The sequence below is a fragment of the Poecilia mexicana genome, unplaced genomic scaffold (genome assembly GCF_051168715.1).
Source record: "Poecilia mexicana isolate PSO_F unplaced genomic scaffold, ASM5116871v1 scaffold_2, whole genome shotgun sequence".
Classification (NCBI taxonomy): Eukaryota; Metazoa; Chordata; class Actinopteri; order Cyprinodontiformes; family Poeciliidae; genus Poecilia; species Poecilia mexicana.
The window spans coordinates 3,130,666-3,155,805 of record NW_028263371.1 but is presented as its reverse complement, the minus strand read 5'-3'; the positions used below and the strand labels follow the sequence as shown (position 1 = coordinate 3,155,805).

General features: G+C 39.1%; 3 protein-coding genes across 6 annotated transcripts; 2 read left to right on the top strand and 1 right to left on the bottom strand.

Moving 5' to 3' along the window:
* Window positions 1–171: 171 nt before the first annotated feature.
* rexo5 (RNA exonuclease 5) lies at window positions 172–11,371 on the bottom strand. 2 transcript variants are annotated; one of them, XM_015005425.2, is made up of 19 exons: window positions 11,283–11,371; window positions 9,945–10,214; window positions 9,739–9,865; window positions 9,533–9,653; window positions 8,928–9,035; window positions 8,528–8,616; window positions 8,191–8,306; window positions 7,569–7,707; window positions 7,029–7,123; window positions 6,858–6,960; window positions 6,686–6,771; window positions 5,447–5,555; window positions 3,567–3,692; window positions 3,347–3,484; window positions 3,136–3,228; window positions 2,686–3,043; window positions 2,394–2,599; window positions 466–572; window positions 172–365 (listed from the first exon to the last, which is right to left on the bottom strand). In XM_015005425.2, the coding sequence occupies exons 2-19, from the start codon at window positions 10,196–10,198 to the stop codon at window positions 311–313; spliced, it is 2,430 nt and encodes an 809-aa protein (XP_014860911.1). In that variant the 5' UTR covers window positions 10,199–10,214; window positions 11,283–11,371; the 3' UTR covers window positions 172–310. The 2 variants fall into 2 exon arrangements, with proteins under 2 accessions (XP_014860911.1, XP_014860914.1); XM_015005428.2 differs by having other exon boundaries at window positions 172–362.
* A 260-nt stretch (window positions 11,372–11,631) lies between these two features.
* eri2 (ERI1 exoribonuclease family member 2) lies at window positions 11,632–19,711 on the top strand. Of its 2 annotated transcripts, XM_015005399.2 has the most exons (9): window positions 11,632–11,822; window positions 12,927–12,991; window positions 13,096–13,176; window positions 13,265–13,392; window positions 13,472–13,634; window positions 14,737–14,837; window positions 15,646–15,727; window positions 15,804–15,892; window positions 17,111–19,711. In XM_015005399.2, the coding sequence occupies exons 1-9, from the start codon at window positions 11,800–11,802 to the stop codon at window positions 18,449–18,451; spliced, it is 2,073 nt and encodes a 690-aa protein (XP_014860885.2). In that variant the 5' UTR covers window positions 11,632–11,799; the 3' UTR covers window positions 18,452–19,711. The 2 variants fall into 2 exon arrangements, with proteins under 2 accessions (XP_014860885.2, XP_087865118.1); XM_088008992.1 differs by lacking the exon at window positions 17,111–19,711 and having other exon boundaries at window positions 15,804–16,049.
* Window positions 19,712–20,749: 1,038 nt separating this feature from the next.
* Window positions 20,750–24,901, top strand: thumpd1 (THUMP domain containing 1). 2 transcript variants are annotated; one of them, XM_088008985.1, is made up of 6 exons: window positions 20,750–20,853; window positions 21,562–21,924; window positions 23,116–23,296; window positions 23,390–23,475; window positions 23,643–23,805; window positions 23,889–24,901. In XM_088008985.1, the coding sequence occupies exons 2-6, from the start codon at window positions 21,718–21,720 to the stop codon at window positions 24,206–24,208; spliced, it is 957 nt and encodes a 318-aa protein (XP_087865111.1). In that variant the 5' UTR covers window positions 20,750–20,853; window positions 21,562–21,717; the 3' UTR covers window positions 24,209–24,901. The 2 variants fall into 2 exon arrangements, with proteins under 2 accessions (XP_087865111.1, XP_014860927.2); XM_015005441.2 differs by lacking the exon at window positions 20,750–20,853 and having other exon boundaries at window positions 21,428–21,924.
* Window positions 24,902–25,140: the final 239 nt, after the last annotated feature.

The following is a 25,140-nucleotide window of genomic DNA, read 5'->3' as shown; positions in this document are numbered from 1 at the left end:
GATTTTTTTTTAATTAAGCTATTTAAAACATAGCTGATGTATTAATTACTATTGTTTTAAAACAGCCTTTGACAGGCCTTCTGTATTAAAATTGTTTTAAAGATATGATGCCATTAAGACTTTTTACAGCCTCTTCAGCGCATGAAAAGTTATTTAAAAAAAAAAAATGTGTTCTGTCTCCATGATGTTTAATGGTCTGGTCTGACAAAGATCTGCTTCTTTTGCTGAGATTCTTCCGAAGTCTGCCAATTTCGCTCCAAAGCTGTTCAGGAGTTTTCAGGGCGTTTCCTTGACGTGCTCTTAGATCCCTTTAAAATCCATCTTTGACTTCCAAAAAACATAATCCAGGATGATCAAAACCTCTGCTGCAAAAAGAACAAAAGAGACTCTCAGAAATATTAAACATGAGGGGAAAATGTATGCAATCTGTACAGTATACATTTTAAAAACATTTTTTTGTTTTACCTGTTGTGTCTGAGCAGCAGCACCACAGACAAGGTGCCGTCTGGGAGCGAGTTGAAGACTCTACTCAGTCGGCGGTCCAGCTTATTCAGGAGACTCGCTTCCTGATTCTACATGAGACAAAGTGGAGCCTTAATGATGTGCTCAACATAATAAATCCAATAAAAATGCTACTTTTGATGTGCATTTCATATTAAATTAGAAAGAATCCCAAATCATTTACAGTTCAAACTGGTTGCCTGACCTTCAGGTTGGATCTAGTTTTCACCTTAACTAAACCGTCACACCCATTTAATGTTAATGATCCGTACTCGCCTGTTAGCAGCACATTGTTATTCACTGGTGCTGATCGATTGAAGAGTGGTTTGACTAAGGTTTGCATTTTTAGTTGGTTCAAACTTATACGTTTATAAATAAAGGTTGATAAAAGTTGGAAGAGGAGGTTTCACACCAACACAAAACTCAAAATCTTCTTAGAAGATATTTTGTGGGGTTTAAGTGTGTTTTTGTTTGGTGTAATACCTGAAAGTCACAGTAGGTGGCATCATGTGATTAAAAGGAGTCAGAGGTAACTTCTCAGCAGGTGTGCTGATTGCGCCGCCGGAAACGCGCAGGTTTTGACCATCGTCGTTGCTGTTGTTGAATAATTGCGGCAATTACTTGAAGCTTTTGGTTGGACTAAGTTAACACTGTAAGTGTGCAATATACAATTTCGCATCTTGTTGGAGAGCGCAAGATCAATAAAAGATCAAAAGAACAGCAGGTGTTCGTTCACTGGGTCCATGAGGTGCCACTCAGCAGCCTGCCAGTGGCTTAGGTTAGTTTTTTTTTTTTTTATGAAGAACAAGACACTATATTCATAAGTCAGAAACTGCGCTTCAATTAGGAGCCTTAGTCAGTTACGCAGAGGACACAGCACGGAGGATGAGAAGGAAGGACGAGTTCCTGGACGAAACTATCAGCTGATTCATCCGACGGGGACTCCATCACTTCTGGCGCCCATCGCTGGCAGCGAGGTATGAACAGCAGCGCTTCCAACATGGGCATGAGGACTTTTAAAAATACATTTTAAAAAATTATTAATTACTTAAACAATTTTATACGTTTAGTTTGAATTTTCAGCCATGGAGGTTGCCTTTTTATCACCTGCGCAATGCAGGTTGATGACGCGGTTGGGTAAACACAGGAAGGCCGTTTATTATATTGTCATATTGCACTTGACTTAGGCTCGCCTACAGCATTTTTATTTCTATTTCTCAAATAAAGTTTATTGCTATAACTAATAATGGATCAATTTAAGACGGTTATTAACGGGTGAACATAAATAAAGGAGGACGTCATGAACAGGTCCTGTCAGTACTACTATACAACTTATCTTCATTAAGGTGGTGGTAAGTAACTTTTCTAATAAAAAAATTCTTTTTACATTTGTTACATATGTCATTAAATAATGGAAGTAGTAGATGGGATAATCTGAAAAAAATCAAGGTAACTACAGAAATATACAGCTCAGTAAGGAACAACCAATCAGAGCCAGAAGGAGGGTCTTAATGCTGTCAATCACCCTAGATAGTAAGCATGGCCACCAATGATGGCGGGATAAACAGTTTTCCTAGATAATTTGTTTCTCCGCAATTAGTATATTGAGCAGCGCATACATGAGCATGATTGACAGGACCTGCCTCGTTGCTCTGATTGGTGGATTATCTGTCTCATACTGTCAGGACATAAAGACGTTAACAAATACTTGGAAAACATTGTTTTTCTAAAACTCACACACCAGCTTTAAACATACTGATACAACTTTAGAAATTAAACAATAATATCACAGCATTTAGCCTCATATCAGTTTCTGGAATTAAAACAGAAAAATTCTTAAGTCGGAATTCTCAGTTTCTGGTTCTGACTTCTGAAGTAAACAGAGTATTTACCCTCTGAATCCCACTGTAGGTAAATGAGTCAGGTCTCTGCTCGTCCGCAGCATCCTCCTCTACGTCTTGCATCTTCCTTGATGTCGCCATGCCAACCCATGAATGTAAGTGTGGTGGAGTCATAGACGGCCAGGTTAGATACCCGGTTTTCAGCAGATGATCTGAGGAGCTGAGTGCCGCGTGTTTGCCATCAGAACTCTCAAACTCTGTCAAACACACACGGTCAGGCTGTACATTTCTGCAAAACGTCTCGTGAACATGAAAGAAAATGAACTACACGTCGTTTACCCACCAATGCGTGCATGCCTTGCATGCATACCGGGCAGCGTGACACTTTTTATTGACCCAAAGGGACTGAATGCCTCTCTGAGGCTCTCCTCGCTCAGGTCCGGTGCGATGGTGCCGGGATGCAGATGTTTACCGTTGACTTTAGCCGTCTGTAATGATCCGTTCGTTTGTCTGCCGGGATAGAAACCTGATGGTTTTCCATCCAACAGACGGCCGTTAACTGTAGCAGAAATGTTCAGTCCCTCAGCCACGTCCTGACTCAGTCTGCTGACATAAAGCTGATTGGTGTTGACTTTGTCGCTCATTAGAGCGTCCAGATTCAGGTCCAAGTCCAGCATTGATTCTTTGACAGGCCTCTGCACCTGGAACATTTACAAACACATAAAAAACAAACATTAAGTTTAAGTACATAAACATTAGAGGAAGAAGAGTAGAGCAAATGGAGAAGCTCTACCTTGATGGTCTGACCCGACACGCTGAACCCATTCAGAACTTCTAAAGCGAGCATTGCTCCTTCCAGCATCTGAAACTCCACCTTGGCGTGGATCTGGAAATTAAATAGAAGAAGAAGAAGAAGAAGTGACTAACCTCATCCAGGGACAGTGAAACTCATTCTTTGTTTTTTCTTTATATGATGACAGAACAATCATAAACATGAAACCCACCCTGACTCCTGTGTTCCTCATCTGGACTTTGTGGACCGGCCCGCAGCAACTAAACAGCCGCTTCACTTCTCTTTTGGAAAAGTGGACTGGGAACGGCCCGGAAAATACGGTGCACATGTCCCGGAAGACTGCAGAAACCTGCGGATAAAACACACGCTTTGGTACCTTCCAACACCGCCTGCACAACCGCAATGTCTACAGAGCGTGGCGAAGAGCTCACATTGTGATGCAGCTGCTGCTGGTGGTAACGGTGAGCGTAGCTTCTTTTCATATGGTCAGAGAGGGACGAAAAGCGAAGGACGGACAGGAACAAGTGACTTGTCTGGTTCCTGAAGGATGACAGCATCTGCAGAAGGAATGGGATTCAGGGAGATGCTACAGTACTAGAGGTTGTCAGAGCAACTAAATACAGGTGCTGGTCATAAAATTAGAATATTGTGATAAAGTTCATTATTTTCCATAATGTCATGATAAAAATTAAATTGTCATATATTTTAGATTCATTGCACACCAACTGAAATATTTCAGGTCTTTTATTGTTTTAATTTTGATGATTTTGGCAAACAGCTCATGAAAACCCAAAATCCCTGTCTCAAAAAATTAGAATATTATGAAAAGGTTCTCTGAACGAGCAATAAAAATAATCATCTGAATCAACAAAGTAACTCTAAACACCTGAAAAAGATTCCTGAGGCCTTTAAAAACTCCCAGCCTGGTTCGTTACTCAAAACCGCAATCATGGGTCAGACTGCTGACCTGACTGCTGTCCAGAAGGCCATCACTGACATCCTCAAGCAAGAGGGTGAGAAACGGAAAGAAATTTCTGAACGAATCGGCTGTTTGCAGAGTGTTATATCAAGGCACCTCAGTGGGAAGTCAGTAGGAAGGAAAAAGTGTGGCAGAAAACGCTACACAACGAGAAGAGGTGACCGGACCCTGAGGAAGATTGTGGAGAAGGGCCGATTCCAGACCTTGGGGGAAGCAGTGGACTGAGTCTGGAGTAGAAACATCCAGAGCCACTGTGCACAGGCGTGTGCAGGAAATGGGCTACAGGTGCCGCATTCCCCAGGTCAAAGGTCAAGCCACTTTTGAACCAGAAACAGCGGCAGAAGCGCCTGACCTGGGCTACAGAGAAGCAGCACTTTGGACCACTGTTGCTCAGTGGTCCAAAGTACTTTTTTCGGATGAAAGCAAACTTTGCATGTCATTCGGAAATCAAAGTGCCAGACTCTGGAGGAAGACTGGGGAGAAGGAAATGCCAAAATGCCAGAAGTCCAGTGTCAAGTACCCACAGTCAGTGATGGTCTGGGTGCCATGTCAGCTGCTGGTGTTGGTCCACTGGGTTTTATCAAGGGCAGGATCAATGCAGCAGCTATCAGAAGATTTTGGAGCACTTCATGCTTCCATCTGCTGAAAAGTTTTAAGGAGATGAAAATTTAATTTGGTCTGGAATCGGCCCTTCTCCACAATCTTCCTCAGGGTCCGGTCACCTCTTCTCGTTGTGTAGCGTTTTCTGCCACACTTTTTCCTTCCTACTGACTTCCCACTGAGGTGCCTTGATATAACACTCTGCAAACAGCCGATTCGTTCAGAAATTTCTTTCCGTTTCTCACCCTCTTGCTTGAGGATGTCAGTGATGGCCTTCTGGACAGCAGTCAGGTCAGCAGTCTGACCCATGATTGCGGTTTTGAGTAATGAACCAGGCTGGGAGTTTTTAAAGGCCTCAGGAATCTTTTTCAGGTGTTTAGAGTTACTTTGTTGATTCAGATGATTATTTTTATTGCTCGTTCAGAGAACCTTTTCATAATATTCTAATTTTTTGAGACAGGGATTTTGGGTTTTCATGAGCTGTTTGCCAAAATCATCAAAATTAAAACAATAAAAGACCTGAAATATTTCAGTTGGTGTGCAATGAATCTAAAATATATGACAATTTAATTTTTATCATGACATTATGGAAAATAATGAACTTTATCACAATATTCTAATTTTATGACCAGCACCTGTATGTCTGTTTTTTTTTTTTCTTGATAAAAGATAAACTAAAGAGGCTGTTAGTTATTCAGAGGGGAGAAAACTGTAACTGTTTAAAATGTTCACCTCTTTGTCAGATCTGTACCAGCGCTGATGGGACAGGTCCAGGTCAACGAAGGCGCGCTTTCCCAGAAATGCTACGGGGCGGCTGAGGCTCTGCAAAATGTCTGCAAACCTGCGTGAGAGAGGGGGGAGTTAAAAACTGAAGCAGAAACATGACGTAAGAAAAGTTTCACTGATTTTCTCATTTATTGAGGCAGAGAAAGGAACAGCTCCTGTTTGGATCAGGATGAAAACGCTTAATGTTGCATCGTGTGAATGTCTTTCCCCCCCTCCCCCTCCATCAGTGAAGCTCACGGGGAATTAAAGGAGGCAAGGCTTGACAAGAAAAAAATAATTCACCTTTTGTGCCAAAATATATTTTCAGAATAAAACAGAATAGAGTACAAACAATCTGCTGGGTTTCCATAGATACAGGGTTCATGCGCTCTACCTGCCGTAAAATTCAAGGTAAGTTTTCAAACTTTTCCAAAGCCACGCAATTCACTATTATGTGACATTTATTACTGTCATTAATAATATATTGTGATAGTATTCTCCATTCTACAGCAGGGACAAAATAAACTAAAATATAACTACATTTAATGTTTTGAAAATTCTCTCCCACACACCTGACTGGTCCGAGAACAAAACAGTAATTTAACAAAAAAAGTCCCCAATTTCAACAAGTTTTAACATATAAAATATCAGACCAGCTTTATTTCAATTAGATCAATAAGTCATTGAGGGTTTAGGAATAACAAATACATCACATTAAACAAATTGACTTGTGTTGAGGTAAATTATCTTCCTGCTCAAGTCAAATGCTATAACATATTTAAAAAAAAAAAAACTCACTTTACTTTCTGTAACCAATCTTTTCTCTGAGAAAGAAAAAAAAGACTTCTCAAACATCTGATTAAAATTCAAGTATTTCAACCCCCTGTACAAACTCTGTAAACAAAAATCTTTTTGGACCAATTTCAGTCATAATCTGAACTTAGCTACATGTGTTTGACATCTAGGATTTACTAGAATGTATGTATGACTGGATTCAAAGTTCAAAAATACTTCATTGACCCCACAAGGGAAATTAAAACTCATTGTACCTCATATTAATTCAAATTCTTCAGAGTTATTATAGATGTACTTTTGTTTTTGTAAAGGCCCATGAGATGGGACTTTACAAAAAGAGCTATATACATCAAACCAAACAGAACAGAACAGATGTCAGGGACATAAAGAGCTGTAAAGATTTCTGCTCACCTGTAACTTGGTGTGGGTTCAGGTTTGCAGTCAGGAGACTCCTCTAAGCTCCACCCCCACAGCTCCTCCAGGTGAAGCTCCACAACCTGCCAGAGTGAACAGGAGGTCGCAGGTTTTAACATCTGTAAAGGACCTGGAGCGTCTGCGCTGTTTGCAAAAAGCGGCCCGTCACCTGGAGCGGCCCCGTTCTGATGAAGTACTGGGCCAGATCCAGCGCTGCCACGGCGTCCTCGGTGGGATTGTGACCCCTCTGGTCCTCGGTTTGGATCTGCCTCCTGAGATGCGGGTGGAACAATAACCAACCGTGTGACAGACACGCAGAGACGCTTGAATGGGAACTCACTTAAGCACCGCCTGGGCCAGAACCTTCAGCTTAAACTTCTGTCCGTGTTCTTTCCTGTACAGCAGGGCGGTGTCGATCACGTGAGGATGGATGAGCTGTTGTTGGGGACAGGAAGTCACAACGGTTTTAAAACCACAATTTTTGTGTACTTTTTTTTTTGTAGGAATGCACTGATTGCACTTTTCTGGTCGATTACCAGATTAAAGAGCCTGACCTGCCAATATTGATTTTATTTTATTTTTTTAAATGTTGCCGAGTATAGCAAGAAAACGACTCGCAGACTAAGTGAAACAGTAGAGTAAAAATGTTTGCGCTCTTTAACTCCCTCCTGAATAGTAGCAAATGTACAAATCCTTCCAAGAAAGTATATAAATCTTTAAACTTACAATAAACCAGCCTTAAGAAAAGATGGAAACTGTAAAGTAACTAGTTTCCGAAAAAAAACTAACTTTGGTTGATGATTATAATCAAACAGAATTTGGTGCTGAAACGTTTACTTGCTCTGAGACTGAACATCATGTAAGAATCGTGGTGACTTACTTTGAGTGCTTTGAGGTCATTGTTGAGGGAGTGGCCCACCAGAACGGCATCATCTGGTAACAGTGTCCTGATCTTAGCCTGAACGTCCCGCAGCGTGGTGGTGACCGGTCTCAACATGGCTGCAGTGATGCCTGAGAACCTGATAAACCAAACCACCTTCTACCTTCAGATTCCATTCAAAACGACTATTAATTCAAAAGGGAAATTAAAATATAAGCCATGACAAAACATGCACCTGTACATACCCTTACAGTAGGCTGAGAGTTTGATTAGAGCATGTGTGTGTTTTAGCATTTCTAACACTGTAAGGCCATTTTTTCCAACACATACTACACTGTGAGGACCTATTAAAAGATATATAGAGGTAATGTATATTTTTATATGTGTATGTGTGTGAGAAGCAGGTTTTTATGTCCTTCTGGGGACCTATTTCTGTCTACAATGGAGGGTTGTGGGGACCACTGCTTTTGTGGCGACATTCCTTGGTCCCCATGAGGGGAAAAGCTGTTTTTGGATTAGGTATGTTATGATTAGGGTTAGGCTGTAGAAAATGAATGGAAGTCAATATTAAGTGCCCACCAGACACGAAAACACGACTGTGTGTTTGTGTGTGCTAGCATACCTCGTTAAGTAATCGATGACATGGTTTTGAGGTTTCACCAGCTCATCCAGTAAGCAGTTACCATCACCGTCCACCAGAGAAACACGAGCCAACTCGTTTCCTTTCATTGTCTGACACTGAAACACAACGAGAAACAGACTGGACAATATGAAGACTGAAGCACTACAGTAGTCTAGTTTTTAACCCTGCGGCGGTCTTAGCGCGATGCTAATGGCCGGACAGCGGGGAAGCAGGAGAAGTTGTTCTGTCAGACCGTCGCTTCCCAAAACCACAAAAAAAAAAAAAAAAACCATAAAACCACTGTCTGAGCTCACAGACCGAGGATGGATGGACTCACCATTTCACAGTCTAGTCCATACAGCGGGCTGTCATCGGTTACACGGACATCGCTGCCTGTGCACAGAAAGTCCTCAAAACCTGGAAGTCCTGCATCAAATGAAGGTGCAGAACACATCTATGTTCAAGAGCAAAACTTTAAAAACACATTGTTTCACTGGGATGGATGAATCAAAAACTAGCTTAGCATTTTACTCACCATGTGAATACAATTTAAAAACAGAGTAAGTTTGTAATACTGAAAACCCCCGAACGAGTGGGGGGTAATGTGGAGGTTTGCTTATTATATATAAAAGATTCAGATGGAATGAAACTGATTCTCCATCTATTCCTTTAATAAGTTTTATTATGTAAAAAAATCATAACATTTTACAAATTTAAAAATCAAACTAAATTTTTACCCTTGACTGGATAGTGATTCTTTATCATCTGTTGTTGGCTAAGCAGATATGCAGTCAGTCCCCTCCTCTGTGTGCCAAACGCAGTGATAACTGGGTGATACTTCAGAGCTGAAGAAGCAAAAAACACACAAAGTTCATCTGATAATTTTTGGTTTTGCTTCTACTGAACCCCTCCTGAAACACAACATCATAGCACAAATAAATAGATGTGAATAAATACAAAGGGTTTTCGCAAAGATTATTACACAGAACAAAAGTTTGAAATGGTGATCAATAAGAAAAAGTGAACAGTACAGAAGTAGTGATTAATTTCCATTTTCTTCAGGATTCTAACTTTAATCTAAAAATTCTGACTGTAATCTCGGGATTGTGTCTTTAATTGAAGTGAGAATTTCAACAGAATTCTAACTTCAATTTCTAATTTTTAACTTTAATTTCAAAATTTTGACTTTTTTCTTAGAATTCTGGCTGTAATCCTGAGTTTTTTTTTTCCATTATCCCTAATCCTCTTCCGTAGAACAGTAATTGATACTTTACAAATTGTTACAGTACATCTTATTTGCTAGTTGTATCCAAAGCAACAACATTCACGCTTCACCCCTCACCTTCATGAAGCGCCTCCTCTGCTGCAGAAAGACATAAAAAGTCCACCTTAGGAACTTCAAGGCTGAAGATGTCAGATGCCACATCATCAACATCATCAGATGATGAAGTGAAGGAAATTCTCTGTCAGAAACAAATAAAAATAAACTATGTAAGGCATCTACAGTATAATAATCAGAACCGCTATCGTTCCCCTCCACCTCCTCACGGTGGCATAGGTGCTCCGGAGGTGCTCCATCGAAAGGTAGTGGTTGTAGAAGAGACTCTGTGTCACACCGTCCACGATCGCGACATTTATACGGCTGACCTTCTTCTGATGGTGGAGACGACACCAACTGTTGTGGACAGGAATGCGGAAACAGCATGAGTCAATCGTGAATGAGTCAGAGACGTAGCCGACAGGAGAAAAGCTACCTCGGTTGTTTGATACCCCTGGATTTCCCCAGAGCAGCAAAATGAAGCAGCTCCATCAGCTGAGCCACGGTGATCGGCTGCCGCAAGCGGTCCAGGCGCACCGACACCTTCGCTGAACCGCAAGGCCGTCGCCGGAGGTCTTTGTCGCCTTCCTCCTCAGTCTTCCTTCTTTTGACGTCCTCCTGAGCAGATGGGGCTTCATTTTGTCTTTTCTTTTTGCCGCTCAGGACGTTTGAAGATGAGGAGCACTCCATGCTCAGGCCGATGTTTCTACAGTTAAGGAAAAGCGTAAAAGAGCATTTGAAATTCACATGGTTTGAATGGGAGTATGGAAGAGGTTGCAAAATTTCTAGTGTAGGTTAGCAGAACTGTGAACAGTTTTTGTGACTTTTAACACTTTAGTGTTCAGAATTAATTACACTTTCTGAACCATTTGAAAGAAGGTTTGTTGCATTTTATTTTTACATGTTTGACCAATGTAGGCTGTTTTTTTTTTTTATCAGTTTCAGTTTATTTATTTGACATTGGCTGTTATACTTCTGATGGCACTGACTGAACAAATTGCAATATTTATCTATGGTGCTGAAATTAAACTTTTTCCTAATAATATGAAAATTCTCCCCAAAGTAGGAGAGTCCAACTGGATATTTACAAACAAATATGTCTTATCTGGAAGATTTGCCAGTCATTGAGACCTACAGGTCTCAGTCAGTCACTGAGCTGATCAAGAACTCTTAGGTATACCAAAATATTCTAGACAGTTTAAGCGGCCATCTATCCAACAGATCAAACTGGGTCCAAACTGGGTCATTAGCAGGACAATGACTCGAAAATACAGCAGCAGATCTACAACACGATGACTGGAAAGAAAAAAATCAAATCAGGGTGCTGCAAAATTTAGACCTTCAACTGATTGAAACCTTTACAAACTGAAGCAATGATGCCATATTTCCTCCATAAAGATATGAGAGACTGACAAAGTCATTCAAAACACGCTACTTTTGAAAATTCGCGTTGTTATTGTTTGCCTAATTTTGATAACTCATGAGTGTTTTAATCTGGCATTGCAGAGCTAAAAGTAAAGAGGGGAATAATGAAGATCTGAGCCAAACATCACACTGCTAAACAATAGCAACCATCATAGAGCTTTTTCCACGTAGCCTTTACCTACATAAAATAATGTTAAAATTCAAAGGCTCATTGGTTTAACAGTCCGTGTGTTTCGATTTCACCTCAAACACGACACCCTAAAAGTATTGAAACATGTTAAACCTTAAAGGGAAACTTAAAATTTAAAGAGATTTAGCACACATAAAAGTAATTCCGAGCGTAAATTACCAAATATTACGGGTCCAGATGAGTTCCATAGGGACAGAAACACACTTTCAGAGCACGTTACTGGATGTTGTTCAAAGGAGAGGGGAATTGGTGACAACTTCTTAAAACTCCCTTTCAGAATAAACTACCATTGGGTTTTTAGTTTACATTTACTGGATGATTTGAACATTTTATGACGGTTAATAAATTTTATTCTTTCGTTTATCGTATCTAGATGAACAAATATTTACCACGTTTTCATTCTTGTTTGCATAAATCTTATAATTACGATAAGTTGTGCTTTTATTTTTGACGTAAAACGCTATTCCGGAAATGCATGTTTTCGGACTTTTGGCTGTTTCCCTGCAGCTCTGCGTTCGATGTCGCTGCCTTACAGAACAAACTAATCGAGCTCAGCATTATTAATTAATGTTTGAAAAAGCAGCGGCAATTTTCGAGTTTTCAGGTCATTTAGCAAGAAGTTGCTATTTACGTTGCGATAATAACATAGGGAGAGGATTTGCATGAAACGACGGATATGGCTACAAGAAAACTAGCAAAGTAAGTGAATTAGCTCATTAGGCCCCCTAAAGCTAACACATTTTGACAAAGAAACGTCACCGCATAGTTCCAATATTTAGATTTCCTACTTTTTAAGGGCCTTAAAGATAAATGTTATTTCTCAAAAAAAGTGCACTGTTCATTTTATAGTATGTTTTCAATTGGGGTTTTGTTATTTTTGACAGAATCAGCATTGTAATTGCTCAGCGTGACACGAGGGTATAATTTCGTCCGTTTTATTCATGTTCATAAAATACAGAAATCATTCTTCTTTTTTTCCAAAACTGTAAGGTTAAGATAGAGTTCAATTAAACTGCTTACAGAGCACGCCAGAAACCTCAGCAAGAACTGAATTTAAAGACATACGAAGTGTAATACAGCCATGTTAAGAATACAACATGAATGAAGAAACGTATGACTGAAGATACCGTAAGAAAAACTGAAGTGTGGTCTTGTTTTCAGCGGATTGGATTTTGAATTATTATGATCAGTTATTATTATTAAGCAAATTGTCATCTACATTTATTTATTGAACCATTAATTTACCAGGAAGTCCCTTAAAATAAAACCTGTTTTTCGAGGTCAAAAGGCACACAAGGTTCAGATCATTAAAAAACCCCCCATAAAATTCACTTAGTACAAAGTAAATTTATACGTGCAAGAATATAACTTAAGAGTAGGACTTAAATTAATTTTAAATTAAATACAGGCAATTTGTTGTACACACATTCTCATGATATAGTAGTTATAATTTCTGTTTTGTATATCATGCATATTTAATCAGTTGTCAGCTTTTTGCGTTGTTGTTTTAATTTTATATTTTACATCATCTTTCTTTTCACGTACGTTTTTGTAACATATATGTCTTGTCCTTACATTTTCTGTTTTGGTTTAAAAAAATTAGGAATCACATCGAGTTGTGTATGTATGTATGTGTGTGTGTATATATATATATATATATATATATATATATATATATATATATATATATATATATATATATATATATATATATAATTTTTTTTTTTTCTTCTTCTTCACCATACATAAATCTGTTAAATTTCTGGATTTAGTATTTTTATGTTTGTTTTTTTTCTGCAAAAGGAGATTAGGATTACTGAGGCAGAGAAGTCAGTCTGCCTCTGGTTTGAAGAAATCAGTGATATCAAGTGAGTATTATTTTAAATTTCATTTGCCCAGACTGTAGACAAGTAAGCATATTTTCTAGACGGGTTTTATTTATTTACTTTATATGAATGCTTGTTTCTTCCAGATCAGATATTTTCATACTTGATTGTGATCGACTTTGAGTCTACTTGTTGGAGAGAGAAAAATAACTACGGACAAGAAATCAGTAAGTATTGGTTGCATTTTTATCACTTTGATTTGATACAATTCTGCTTCTGTGGACTGGAGTCCATCTCCTTTTCTTCTCCCTGCAGTTGAATTCCCTGCTGTCCTACTGAACACATCATCAGGGGAGGTCGAGTCTGAGTTTCATATGTACGTTCAACCTCAGGAGCATCCTGTTCTCTCCGAGTTCTGCACTGAGCTTACTGGAATCACACAGGTAATGACTCAAAACGCTTTTACATACAGAAACCTCCTCGCATACACACCTGACTGCTTGATTTTCGCTCCCTAAATAGGTGCAAGTAGAAGCCGGCGTCCCCCTTCAGATTTGCCTATCTCGGTTCAACCGCTGGGTGCAGAACCTGCAACTGGACAAGGGAGTGATGTTTCCCAACAAGCAGCAGACGTGTTCTGCCTCTGACGCGTCCCAGAAACTGTGCACTTTCCTCACCTGGTCAGGTAACAGTCAGTTCATCACGGCACCCGGGCAGGCTGGAACGAGCTGAAATAATGGAATTTGATTTGAGATTATTTTTTTTTGTACTTTTAATTCTTGTTTGCAAGAATGGAAAAAGTGTGGAAAAAGAAATTAGAAGTGGAGTTTGGAAAAAAAGTTCTAGTTCAAAACTTTGAGTCTTTTACTCATTTGTCTAAAGTTCTGCCCTTATTTTTGTATTTCCTTCTCTGTTCTGTATTTTAATTATATCTTGAAAAAAAAGTGTGTTTCCTTTTTTATGCATTATTTCCCTCCTTATTTCCTAACATGTTGTTTTCTCTTCAAGTTCATCTTCTCATTTAGTTTTATTCTTCTTGTTTTCTTCCTTGTGTCCAACCTAGCTTATGTCTTAAAAATGTTAATTTTATTAAAAAAAAAATAAATAAAATATATATGCTTCTTACACAGTAGAGAGAAGTATGACATTTAATCAAAAATATTTTTCATACATATGGAAAAGGAAATATGGGGCAGGGAAATTAAATGTATTTCCAGACTTCATTTTTTATTCCATTGCCTAAAAGTATCATCCACCTATACTTTGGTGGACCGCTAGGGGGCTCCACGTACACCTTTACATCAGAATGTGATTTAAATGTTTTTGGCACTTGCTTCTTCTCTGCTGGAGTTGAGTAATCGAGTGTTATTGTTATTCCTGTGTTATGCTTACATAAGTTCTGGCTACCCTAAAATAAGTTAATCAACAAAATACTTATAAATGGAAATAAATACAAAATAAAATGTATAGAAAATATAGAGCACTCAACTTTCCTGGTAAAAAAGGCATCATCACTTTAAAAATACTGCTGTGACTGTTTTGCATAAAGCATTACATAAAAGGAGGAAATTTCACAACATATTTATTCCCAAGATAGTTTATAAATGCCAGCTTTATCAGCTCTTATGAAAATCACAAAACCAAACAGTAAAATGTAAAATGCCTTTTAAAACCACAGTACTTATGATTAAACTGTTAGCAATTACATTTTTGTGGTTCGAAAATGTCTCTGATCTTTCATAAAGCAAAAAGTATTTAAAGTGGAATTATCTGTGTTGTGTTTTCAGACTGGGATCTTGGCGTTTGTTTGCAGTATGAGTGCAAACGCAAACAGCTTCATAAACCAGATGTTCTCAGCAGCTGGATAGACCTGAGAAGCACATACAGGGTAACTACCAGCTCATCCAAAACTTCCCCACTGTTTGTGGATGTTTTCTTATAATATTCCAGTTAATGTGGCAGATATGAAGTGTATATTGACTTGAACGATGCGATAAAACATTATTATTTTATTAGAGATGTATTGATCTGATGTTAATCTCTGTATCGGTCCCGGTATTGAAGGAAAATTCTGGATCAGGGATCAGTGACAGTGTGCCTGATCCATCAGGACAGATCTATTCAATCTAATTCTATGCTTCGTGTTCTGAGCAACATCGTGTCTTATTATTTATTTTACACTAGATTGAAAACTCCTAATTGCACTTTCTGAATTATTTGAAGGAAGGTTTTTTGCAGTTTATTTTGACATATTTCACCAAGTTAACCAACCTATTGTTTTTGTCAGTTTCAGTTTCCTTATTTATTTTACGATCGCTGTTAAAATCCCAACAATAATGACAATAATTAAAACAACTTTAATTGTAAAAACAATTAAAGTTGCTTTTACATGTTTGACCAAGCTTGTGAAGCTATTGGTGTATTTAAATGTAATACTGGTGCAGAGTTATCAGATAAATTTATAATTCAGTACATTTATGTTTGTGTTTGGAGGAAAAAAACGTTTCAAGTCAATTCAGCACCGTCTGTCTGTATCGGGTTGGCATTGGCCGAATCTAAATTTCAGATATCTGTGTCAGTATTGGAAGTGAAAAGGGGGTCACTGCATTCCTCTTTTTTATGCATTATAACAGAACAGATGAATTTGAACCTTATCTATTTATGTCACTGCGCTTCACTTCTTTCTCCATCTCCAGCTCTTTTACAGCCGGAAACCCAAAGGCCTGAACGGAGCACTTCAAGATTTGGGGATACAGTTTTCTGGGAGAGAACATTCCGGTACTGAAAGTGACATTTCTTTAGTTCAAACTTTGGAGTCCTCTTGACATTCCTTTTGTTTCTTTTTGCATTTCAGGGTTAGATGATGCTCGAAATACAGCTCAGCTGGCTGTCAGAATGATGAGAGATGGATGTGTGCTGAAGACCACCCGGAGCCTGGAGAGGGTGAGTGGACCCCCGACGACGTCCTGAGAGAACCCAGATTCCTAGCATCAACCTTGTATTTTAGGCTTTTCTATGTGGAAAATATTGAAATCTTGTGATCTCATGCTTTTAATTTTAGCTAAATAATAAAATGACTTCAGAAAATGATGAAGAATAATCTTCTTCCTCTTTCTAAAGTTTTGTGCTTGAAAACAGAAAGAAAACACTGGACGATAATACTACAGTGTGTTCAAAAGATTTCTTTTGAAAAACATCCGTGAACATCAACATTCAAATTTGTCACAGAAAAAAATATATAATGACCACAGCTCTGCTTCACCTCCTCCAGTTCAACCCACACCTGGCCACACACTTCAGTGTGTGTTGACTCCACCCTCTTAGATGGAATTTTTTATTTTTATTTTTTTCAAAAACTGTCTACAGGCGGGTTATTCTTTCACAGGGGTTTTGTTATACTTTAAAGTACACACACCTGATGAGAGAATTTCTAAAGACAGTTTGGCCAGGACATTCTTGTGAAAAAGATTTTAAATTTCAATATTTCTATATTTAGGGTAATAAATTGGTTGCAGTGGATTTTTTTCAGGAGTATCAGAGTAAACTTACTGTTATAAAACGTACAACATCTTTCCTTATTACTCATAACTCTCCACAACTAGGCCTGTCACAATAAAAATCTTTCTGGATGATAAACTGTCCCACAAGTTTTTGCAATAAATGATAATCTTGTTGGTTTGAGACCATTTAAAATGATGTTAAAGGCATAAGCAGGTTTGCCTGCTCAGAAACCAATAAGCTTCCATTTTGTAGAAAGCACTGGAGTTGGAATATGTTTGAAATATCTAAAATAAAAACACAACAACCAAAGTAATAAATAAAACAGAAATAAAAAAAAAAATACAACCCAAACCATAAAAACAATGGACTGTAAAATTTCTGTAAATAAAATTACTCCTCAAAAAATAGCAGAATGGAAATTATTTTAATGTATCGTTTGATTAATTGCTTATTGCGACAGGCTTAGCCACAACTATGTGCTGATCTGTCATCACATCAAGTCCCAATAACATACTTTAAAGTTTGTGGTTAAATTTGACAACTTGCACATTTAACCACAAACCACATTATAAGTGTTGAACTGTAGGAGATGAAATTTTAAGAGAATATTTTGAATTTCTTTTTTTTAGCTAATCAATTACCTGGTTTGTTTTCCCACAGACTCCATCAATGGTCAAATCCTTTCTCAATAAAAACGTCCCTCCTTCAGAAAAAATACAAGAAAAGCAGAATGATGCCAGGAAAAAAGCAAATTTCCTCAACAGCAGCAAGAACTCATCATCATCCAATATTTCATTGAAAGCTCGTCAGAAACATCCTCCGAGTTCAAGCTCAGGTCAAACGTGTCACAGCCTAATATCACCAAAGACACTGTTGAATGTAACAACGGCACCTCTAAAGGGACAAACCGACAAATTGGTGACAGCACATGTTGTTCCCCATCTTCTTTTGTCCACAGTTCCGTCAAACTGTAGCTCACCATGCGGTGACAGAAGCAGCAGCCATGTTCTGTTCTCGACCACTGTTGGCTGCATTTCCTCTCTACCTCACGTCGTCAAAACATCTTCTGTGGACGAAGAGGAGCGAGACGTTCTGGTGGAAACGGATGAGCGGTGCGGTTCTTACGATGATGTGGTGTTGGTATCCGATCAGACTGAAACAGATACAATCTCAGGTGGAGAGGTAGGCTATGTTTCAGATTACGAAGGCAGATGTCAGGAGTGGGACGGAATGGATCATTCACAACACAAGAGAACAGAAACCCCAAACATACTGTATAATACTCGAGATTCATCTATGGCATGGAAATCTGTAAATTCAAATGCTGAAGTCTTTAATCAGGCAAGTGAAGAACCGCACCAATCAACAAGCAGACAGTCAGATAAATGTTTTGCAGTGCCGAAAGTTGTTGATTGGAGCAAACTGAATGGACATTTAAGGTTAGATGTATGTCGTAAAAATAAACAAAACAACGAGGTCTCTCCAGTTCTACCCAACCGCTTTCTGCCTGAAAACACTTCCACTCCAAATCCATCCACGACGAGACCCAAACCAACCACTGCAAAACACAGAGAACCTCTGAAATCCTCATTTACTGTTTATACTGATCCAAATACTCCTCATCCCTCCACCTCTGGCTCTCTGCACCCACCCAGAAGCATCCTGTCCTCTTTGTCAACAAACATACTATCCTCCTGTGTCAAACGGCTCAGTGGGGCTCTAACAGCAAAAGGGTCAAAGGTCACCTCCCCTCTGTGCGCCTGTGGTCGCCGTGCGAGGCGGCAGGTTGTGTCAAACGGCGGTCCGAATCACGGCCTGGGGTTCTACTGCTGTCCGGTTCGCCGCTCTGGGGGCAAAGAGAGAGGCTGTGGGTTCTTTAAATGGGAGTCTGCGCTCATGAAGAGCAGCTCAGTGGCTCCCCCTGCTGCTGGGTCTTCTGTATCACTCTGTCAGGTCAACTCTACACTTCCGTACAGGCGGCCACAGAGAAAAAGTTGCTGAACGGGCGGAGAAGCAGCTGTGCATACTCTTTGTAACGTCTCAGTCACTGTGCCACTAGTATTTACCAGCCAAAAGATGAGGACTTCTGAGTTACAAAAGAAAAAAAAAAACTGGCTGACGGAAGCAATAGGGCTGCACAATATTAAGAGAAATATGCAACTAATAATGTTGGATTTTACCCTCAGCTAGTTCATTTTTTTTAATGACCAAAGTGACTTGTAGTAGTTCTGTAAAGATTGACAAGTGCTTTGTCAAATTTAAGTGTTTTAGATCACCAAAAAAAAAAAATATATATATATCTATATATATATAGATATATATATATATTAATAAAGGCAAACATTAACTTTAAACCAACCTGGCCTAATGTGAAAAAGTATTAACCCTAACTCAGTCATTTCTTTAGAGCTTGACACTTAGGAAGAGCACAGCAGCTATCACAGTCGGACAGTGTGGAAGCGGGTGGCTTGTCCCATCAGACCGTCAGTTCCCAAAACCACACACAAAAAAAAACCTTGTAAAAACTCACATGGACCGCATACAGGGTCAAAACCTTGTGCAGTCCAGGTGGACCCCATCTCTTAAGACCAGGATTGAGTTATGAAAGAACTATGATTTATAACCTTTTTTTTTGTTTGGTTTTTTATATGTAAAAAGATCTGAAAAAGCAAATCTGGAGAAACACCTTAACACACAGGCTGCTGTCCTGCAGTTTTTAGATGTGCCACAGGTCCAAAACACTGGAATGAAATGACTTAATTACCTCCTCCTTGTGTAGATCAGTTCTCTAGAGCCTTGCTAATGACCTAATTATTCTATTCAGATGTGGTGCAGCAGAGGCACATGTAAAAGTTGCAGGACAGTGGCCCTCCAGGACTGGAGTTTGACACCCCTGCCTTAACAGGTCTGGAAATGGTTATGGTTATGAAGCCCTATGTAGCCGTATTATCCTGCCAAAAAACGGCTTTTGTGATGGAATATTGCCCAAGTAGAAAGTTAAATTATTGTTATTCCATTTATTGTACAGTTCTAGAAAAGGAGTGTAGGGTATATGCAACCATGAACATTTTGGATTTTACAAGAAATATCCAAAATGGCCAAAGACAAAATATGTTGCTTTGTAAGTCTTATGTTAACACAGAATACTTTTTTTGATGTCATGCATTTTAAAACACAAGAAGCTCATGTTGATGTTTAAAACAAGAAATATGAAATTAAAATGACCAAAACAAAAAAATATTAAAAAGCAGTTTTGTCTGATTTAGTCACTAATATTTGTTTGTCTTCAACACAAACAGTTTTATCTTCTATGGTTAATTATTGGAGGATACAAGATCTCTTCCATATGGTTTTCCAGTTAGATTAAATTAAATTTCCATCTATATGAAAACAGAGACCAAGTTGTCGTATTTGGGTCATCAAATACGACAAAATTTCCATTCAACTTTATATTTAATGCATCTGATAATCAATCAAATTTTATTTGCATAGCACATTTCAGCAGCAGGGCATTTCAAGGTGCTTTACATAATTAAAGAAAAAAAAAATAAGAACAGCATGTGACATTGAATAAACGGTGAGAAAGAGATAAGATAAAAGCATACTTTTGTTACAGAATTTAAGCGCCTGTCGTTGCCGGACTCCGCCGTCTGTTTAACACGGGTATTATCCAGGCCCCGTCACCTGACAGGATGGAATTTACAGATTTTTTGTCAAAACGCCATTTGACAAGGATTCTCACACCTCAGAGTTTTAGTTAAAACACCATTTAAAAGAAATTAATAAATAGATAAAAACATCGAAGACATCAAAACCCACACTCTAATCCTAATTTAGCCATAAGCAGCTCTAAACAGGTGGGTTTTAAGTTGAGATTTAAAGGCACCCAGTGTTCCAGCTGTTTTACAGTTTTCTGGAAGTTTATTCCAAATTTGTGGTGCATAGAAACTGAATGCTGCTTCTCCTCGTTTGGTTCTGGTTCTGGGGATGCAGAGCAGACCAGAACCAGAAGATCTGAGGGGTCTAGACAGTTGGTACAGCAATAACAGATCTTTAAGGTATTGTGGTGCTAAACCGTTCAGTGATTTATAAACTAACAGTATTTTAAAGTCTATTCTTTGAGCTACAGGGAGCCAGTGTAGGGACTTTAAAACTGGTGTTATGTGCTCCATCTTCCTGGTTTTAGTGAGAACGCGAGCAGCAGCATCTGGATCAGCTGCAACTGTTGATTTATTAGTCAGACCTGTGAAGACGCTGTTGCAGTAATCAATGTGGCTGAAGATAAATGCATGGATGAGTTTCTCGAGATCGTGCTGAGACATTAGTCCTCTAATCCTGGAGATGTTCTTCAGGTGATAGAAGGCCGACTTTGTGACCATCTTAATGTGGCTCTGAAGGTTCAGGTCAGAGTCCATCACTACTCCCAGGTTTTGGGCCTGATCGCTGGTTTGCAGTTGTAATAACTGAAGCTGTGCACCGATTCTAGTTCGCTCCTCTTTAGGTCCAAAGATAACTTCAGTTTTGTTTCTGTTCAGCTGGAGAAAGTTTTGGCACATCCACACCTTTATCTGTTCTAGTGATTGGATGGGTTCAGAGTCACCTGGTGACATCGTGATGAAGAGCTGTGTATAATCCGCGTAGTTATGGTAGCTAATCTTATTTCCTATTATAACTTGAGCCAGTGGGAGCATATAAATATTGAAAAGAATTATGTAATTTTTACATATTAATTGATCATTTGATCAGTTACTTAGTACTTGAGTAGACTTTACCAAATACTTTTTTTACTTGAGTATTTCTTGGATGGCTATTTAAAATATTTGTGAACTACTCTTGAGTACTATTTCAGGGTACTTTACCCAGCTCTCACTCATACTAACTTTATTTTATGTTTTTTCAGTTTGCCCCCAGCTTACTCGGTGTCCCGTTTCCTATTCGCCTTTTTTGCTTCGGTCGATGAGTCTTTTTGTCCTTCCTGACACGCCGTAGAGGACAACCAACAAACGTGCAATGTTGTGACTCGATCCAGCTAGTTTACGGTTTTAACCTGAACACGTGCGAGAACGGAAACCCGCTCGTGTCTGATCGATTTTTCTCATTGAACCCTAAAGGTCCCGTGGAAAGCTGCGGTGCCGTTAGCCTGCGGAGCTTCAAAACCGGAGGAGAAGAAGAACCGGAACCTTGACGATAGCCTTGTCAGTGGAGATCCTAGAGGAGGTTAAAAATATCTCCACCTCGCGTTTGTGGGGGAAAAGCCCATCGATAGCATGTCAGCCGTGCAGAACGAGTCGAGGAAGCGGAGCAAGAAGCGCTATGTGTCCGGTCAGCAGGGCAAGCGGTGGAAGGGCTCCCGGGAGCTGGAGGTGGGAATGCAAGGGATCCTCATCACCTGCAACATGAACGAGAGAAAGTGCACCGCGGAGGCCTTCAACCTACTCAATGAGTACGCGGACAAGCTCTACGGACCAGAGAAGGTCAGACTGGCGGTGGTGAATCGTTTTAATCCCGTTGGCTACTAAAGAAAGCGAAACTGCACGTTCAAATGCTCGGTCCCTGTTTCATGCTATCCCTCTGCTGGTGATCTAACCTCACGGCTGGCTGTTTTTTTTCTCCCTGCCCCCCGGCTGAACCAGATCAGACTTGATTAGAAAATTCTTCAAACGGGAATCCAGTCCTCTGGTCTATTCTCTGATGCTACTATTGTTTCTTTAGCTGGTTAGTCGTGTTGTTGCTCTTCCTCTCTTGAGGTTTTTCTACAGCTTGCATGTACAAATTATAAGGTCAAATGAAAAGTAATTTTAGTAAATTGGTACAAAATGAATCTCAATATATATGTAAAGTTTTTTTTTCTGTCGATTTTGATTGGCTCCACATAAATAAAAAAAGACTGGAAAGTTGAGTGGAAGGAAAAAGTGTTCACTCTTGAAGAGTGATTTCATTTTCCAGCAAGGCTGTTCGCCTACTCAAATTGCCCAATGTGTCATAAGCTGCTGCAGTGGCCATGGTAACTACAGCTGCGTTTCCTTTACAAATGTGCACAAATCTTTGTCAATACTTTGCCAATGTTGAAACAAAAACACATAATTTTGCTATTGAGGTGTTTCCATTAAATTAGAAATGAAATTAAAATCACGTTTATAAGCTTGTTCATCCGCTAAGTCACTAAATCATGGCAGTGATAGATGTAAACAGTTACATAAGATGTATTCATAATTTAACCATCAGAGGAGACGTCTGTGTCTTATTCAGGCGTTGGAGCGACAAGTTCCTTATACTTGGGAGTGGCTGCATATGTGGCGTTTTGGGGAAATTGTAGTTAGTAATTTTACAGAAGAGCTATGGCTTCAACACGTTGGAATGAGGGAGTTTTTATGAACTGTGTGATGCAGTGGTGGAGTCGGATGCACATTGTCTGAAAAACAAAACAAGAAATCAACTACTTCCTGTCCTCCCCTTTGTGGTTTCTGCCAGTAGTGACATCTGGCTGTTGACCACATGACACGCGTGATCAACACTTTGCAAAAAAAGTGTTTACACTGCAGTGAAGGATATTTTGCCAAAGTTTGATAGGCTGTTTTTTGTTGTTTCACACAGATAAAATAAGTAAAGAATAAGACAGATTATTTCAGCCTGTAGCCAAAACAATGTTTCACTTTAACCTGCAGCTTCAGAACAACAAAGGAAGCAGCAGCAGTGAGGAAGAAGAGGCCGAAGAAGAAGACGTAGACGTGGCGTTGAAGAAAGAAGTCGCACAGCTTCAGTCGTCTGCAGGAAAACGGGAGAGGCGCTTCCAGGCCCTGGAGAGCGGTGCTAACAATGTCATCTTCATCAGAACTCACAATCTGGGTAAGCTTTTTATAAACAGTGGACGTTTGTTTTATTTTAGATTTTATTAGGGTTTTTAATGGACGTTTTTTTTTTTTTTTTTTTCTTTTATAGAACCTGACAAATTGGTTCATCACATTCTGTCTGACCTCCACTCCACCAAGAAGAAGAAGTCACGAGTCATCCTCCGGATGCTCCCTGTGAGAAGACACAATCAGCCCTAATCTGAATATATTGATTGTGGTAGAAGTTATATGAAAGATGAAGAACAATTTCTGCACAGTTTTATGTTGGATATACAGTCTACCATCATTTGTTGTTCTTTTTGTCATTTGTTGTGTCTGATCTTTCTTTTTGTCTGCCGCAGGTAACTGGAACGTGCAAGGCGTTCCAGGAAGACATGCTGAAATACCTGACTACCTTCTTAGAGCCCTGGTTCAAAACTCCACACAGTGCAACCTACCAGATCGCCTTCAAGGCCCGAAACAGCAGCCATAACAAGAGAGAGGAAATCATCAAATCCATTGCAGGTGCGTTCAGATCTGCCGCGGCATCTCAGAATTGGCAGTTTTCCGATTTAAAAACGAAAATTTTCTTTCCACCACCATGGCAGGTCTCGTCGGGAAGCTGAACCCGAAAAACAAGGTGGACCTGACAAACCCCGAACTGACGATAATCGTGGAGGTCATCAAGGCCGTGTGCTGCGTCAGCGTGGCCAGAGACTATACACTGTACAGGAAGTACAATGTCCAGGAAGTGGTAAAAGAGGACGCGGCCAAGACGAAAACCGACGCGGCCGAGCAGAGAGACAAGCACAACGGAGGGGAGGCGGAGAAGGACAAGGAGGAGAAAGTTGCACAAGATGAGGAGAAAACTGGAGCACAGAATGAAGAGCTGGAGGAGGTTAATAAGGACGAAGGTGGTGGAGAATAAGAGCTCAGACTCAAAGAAATCAGCAGATTTCTTTATGTTTAAGTGTGATTTTTTATTTTTTTTTTTTTACTGTTAACAATTGTCTAATACAACAGAATATTAGGGCCATTCTAAAAAATAAATGATTGTAGTATTATGAGAATATAGTCATAGTATTACAACTTATGACTTCAATCTTGTAATATTTCAACTTTATTATCATATGATTTTATTCTCACAATACTACGACTTAATTCTCGTATGATTTTATTCTCGTGATGACTTTATTCTCATATGTCTTTATTCTCTTAATTTAATTTTTTTTTTAAATTATCTTAGCATGGCCCAAATATTCCGTTGTAATCAAAACGCCCTGGTTGTTAATAGTCTAAAAGATAATAATGTAACTTAATGTTTTGGGGCATTTTTTTTTATTAATATATGAAGACAAGTGACAGATTTGTAAGCAACTTAACTGATGAGAGAAAGTGTCCAGTTTCTTGCAATGAAATGTTGCACCTTTGACCTTTTTATATTTTGAATTTCAGTTTCTAATTTAGATCTTTTTACTCAAATAATTGCAAGTTGGGCCACATGACACGTTAACAGGAGGATTACATAATGGCACCTTTACAAATGTAGATTTCATGAATTACCCGTCTACTCTTTGTAGTTCTTTCTTAATTCTCAAATTAAAGTTCTGTGTTTGACTGATTTCTTTAATGTTTTTCTTATTTTAAACTCAAAAGAAGACAAAGACAAACGCCGGGCATAAGTGAGATAAGATCTTATATGGAGAAAATGAGTAGCCTATTCTTGCTAACAAGCCTAAGGTGATATTGGCATGGATGTAATCATTTAGCCAACATTGTCTGAATTCGACAGCATTACAACTTACTCGTTTGTCGGGGGAAAAACTTCAAGCTATTGTTAGTTTTGTGCCATGTTTCTAA

Excerpts from the sequence above, each read along its gene's own strand:
- eri2 (XM_015005399.2), top strand. The coding sequence starts at position 11,800 with ATGGCTACAAGAAAACTAGCAAA. Across the intron at positions 13,393-13,471 it reads AGCTTACTGGAATCACACAG|GTGCAAGTAGAAGCCGGCGT; the intron begins GTAATGACTCAA and ends CTCCCTAAATAG. Across the intron at positions 13,635-14,736 it reads CACTTTCCTCACCTGGTCAG|ACTGGGATCTTGGCGTTTGT; the intron begins GTAACAGTCAGT and ends TTGTGTTTTCAG.
- rexo5 (XM_015005425.2), bottom strand. The coding sequence starts at position 10,198 with ATGGAGTGCTCCTCATCTTCAAACGTCCTGAGCGGCAAAAAGAAAAGA. Across the intron at positions 7,124-7,568 it reads ATGACCTCAAAGCACTCAAA|CTCATCCATCCTCACGTGAT; the intron begins GTAAGTCACCAC and ends CCCCAACAACAG. Across the intron at positions 3,485-3,566 it reads AGCAGCAGCTGCATCACAAT|GTTTCTGCAGTCTTCCGGGA; the intron begins GTGAGCTCTTCG and ends TTTTATCCGCAG.
- thumpd1 (XM_088008985.1), top strand. The coding sequence starts at position 21,718 with ATGTCAGCCGTGCAGAACGAGTCGAGGAAGCGGAGCAAGAAGCGCTAT. Across the intron at positions 23,476-23,642 it reads TCATCCTCCGGATGCTCCCT|GTAACTGGAACGTGCAAGGC; the intron begins GTGAGAAGACAC and ends TGTCTGCCGCAG. Across the intron at positions 23,806-23,888 it reads AATCATCAAATCCATTGCAG|GTCTCGTCGGGAAGCTGAAC; the intron begins GTGCGTTCAGAT and ends CCACCATGGCAG.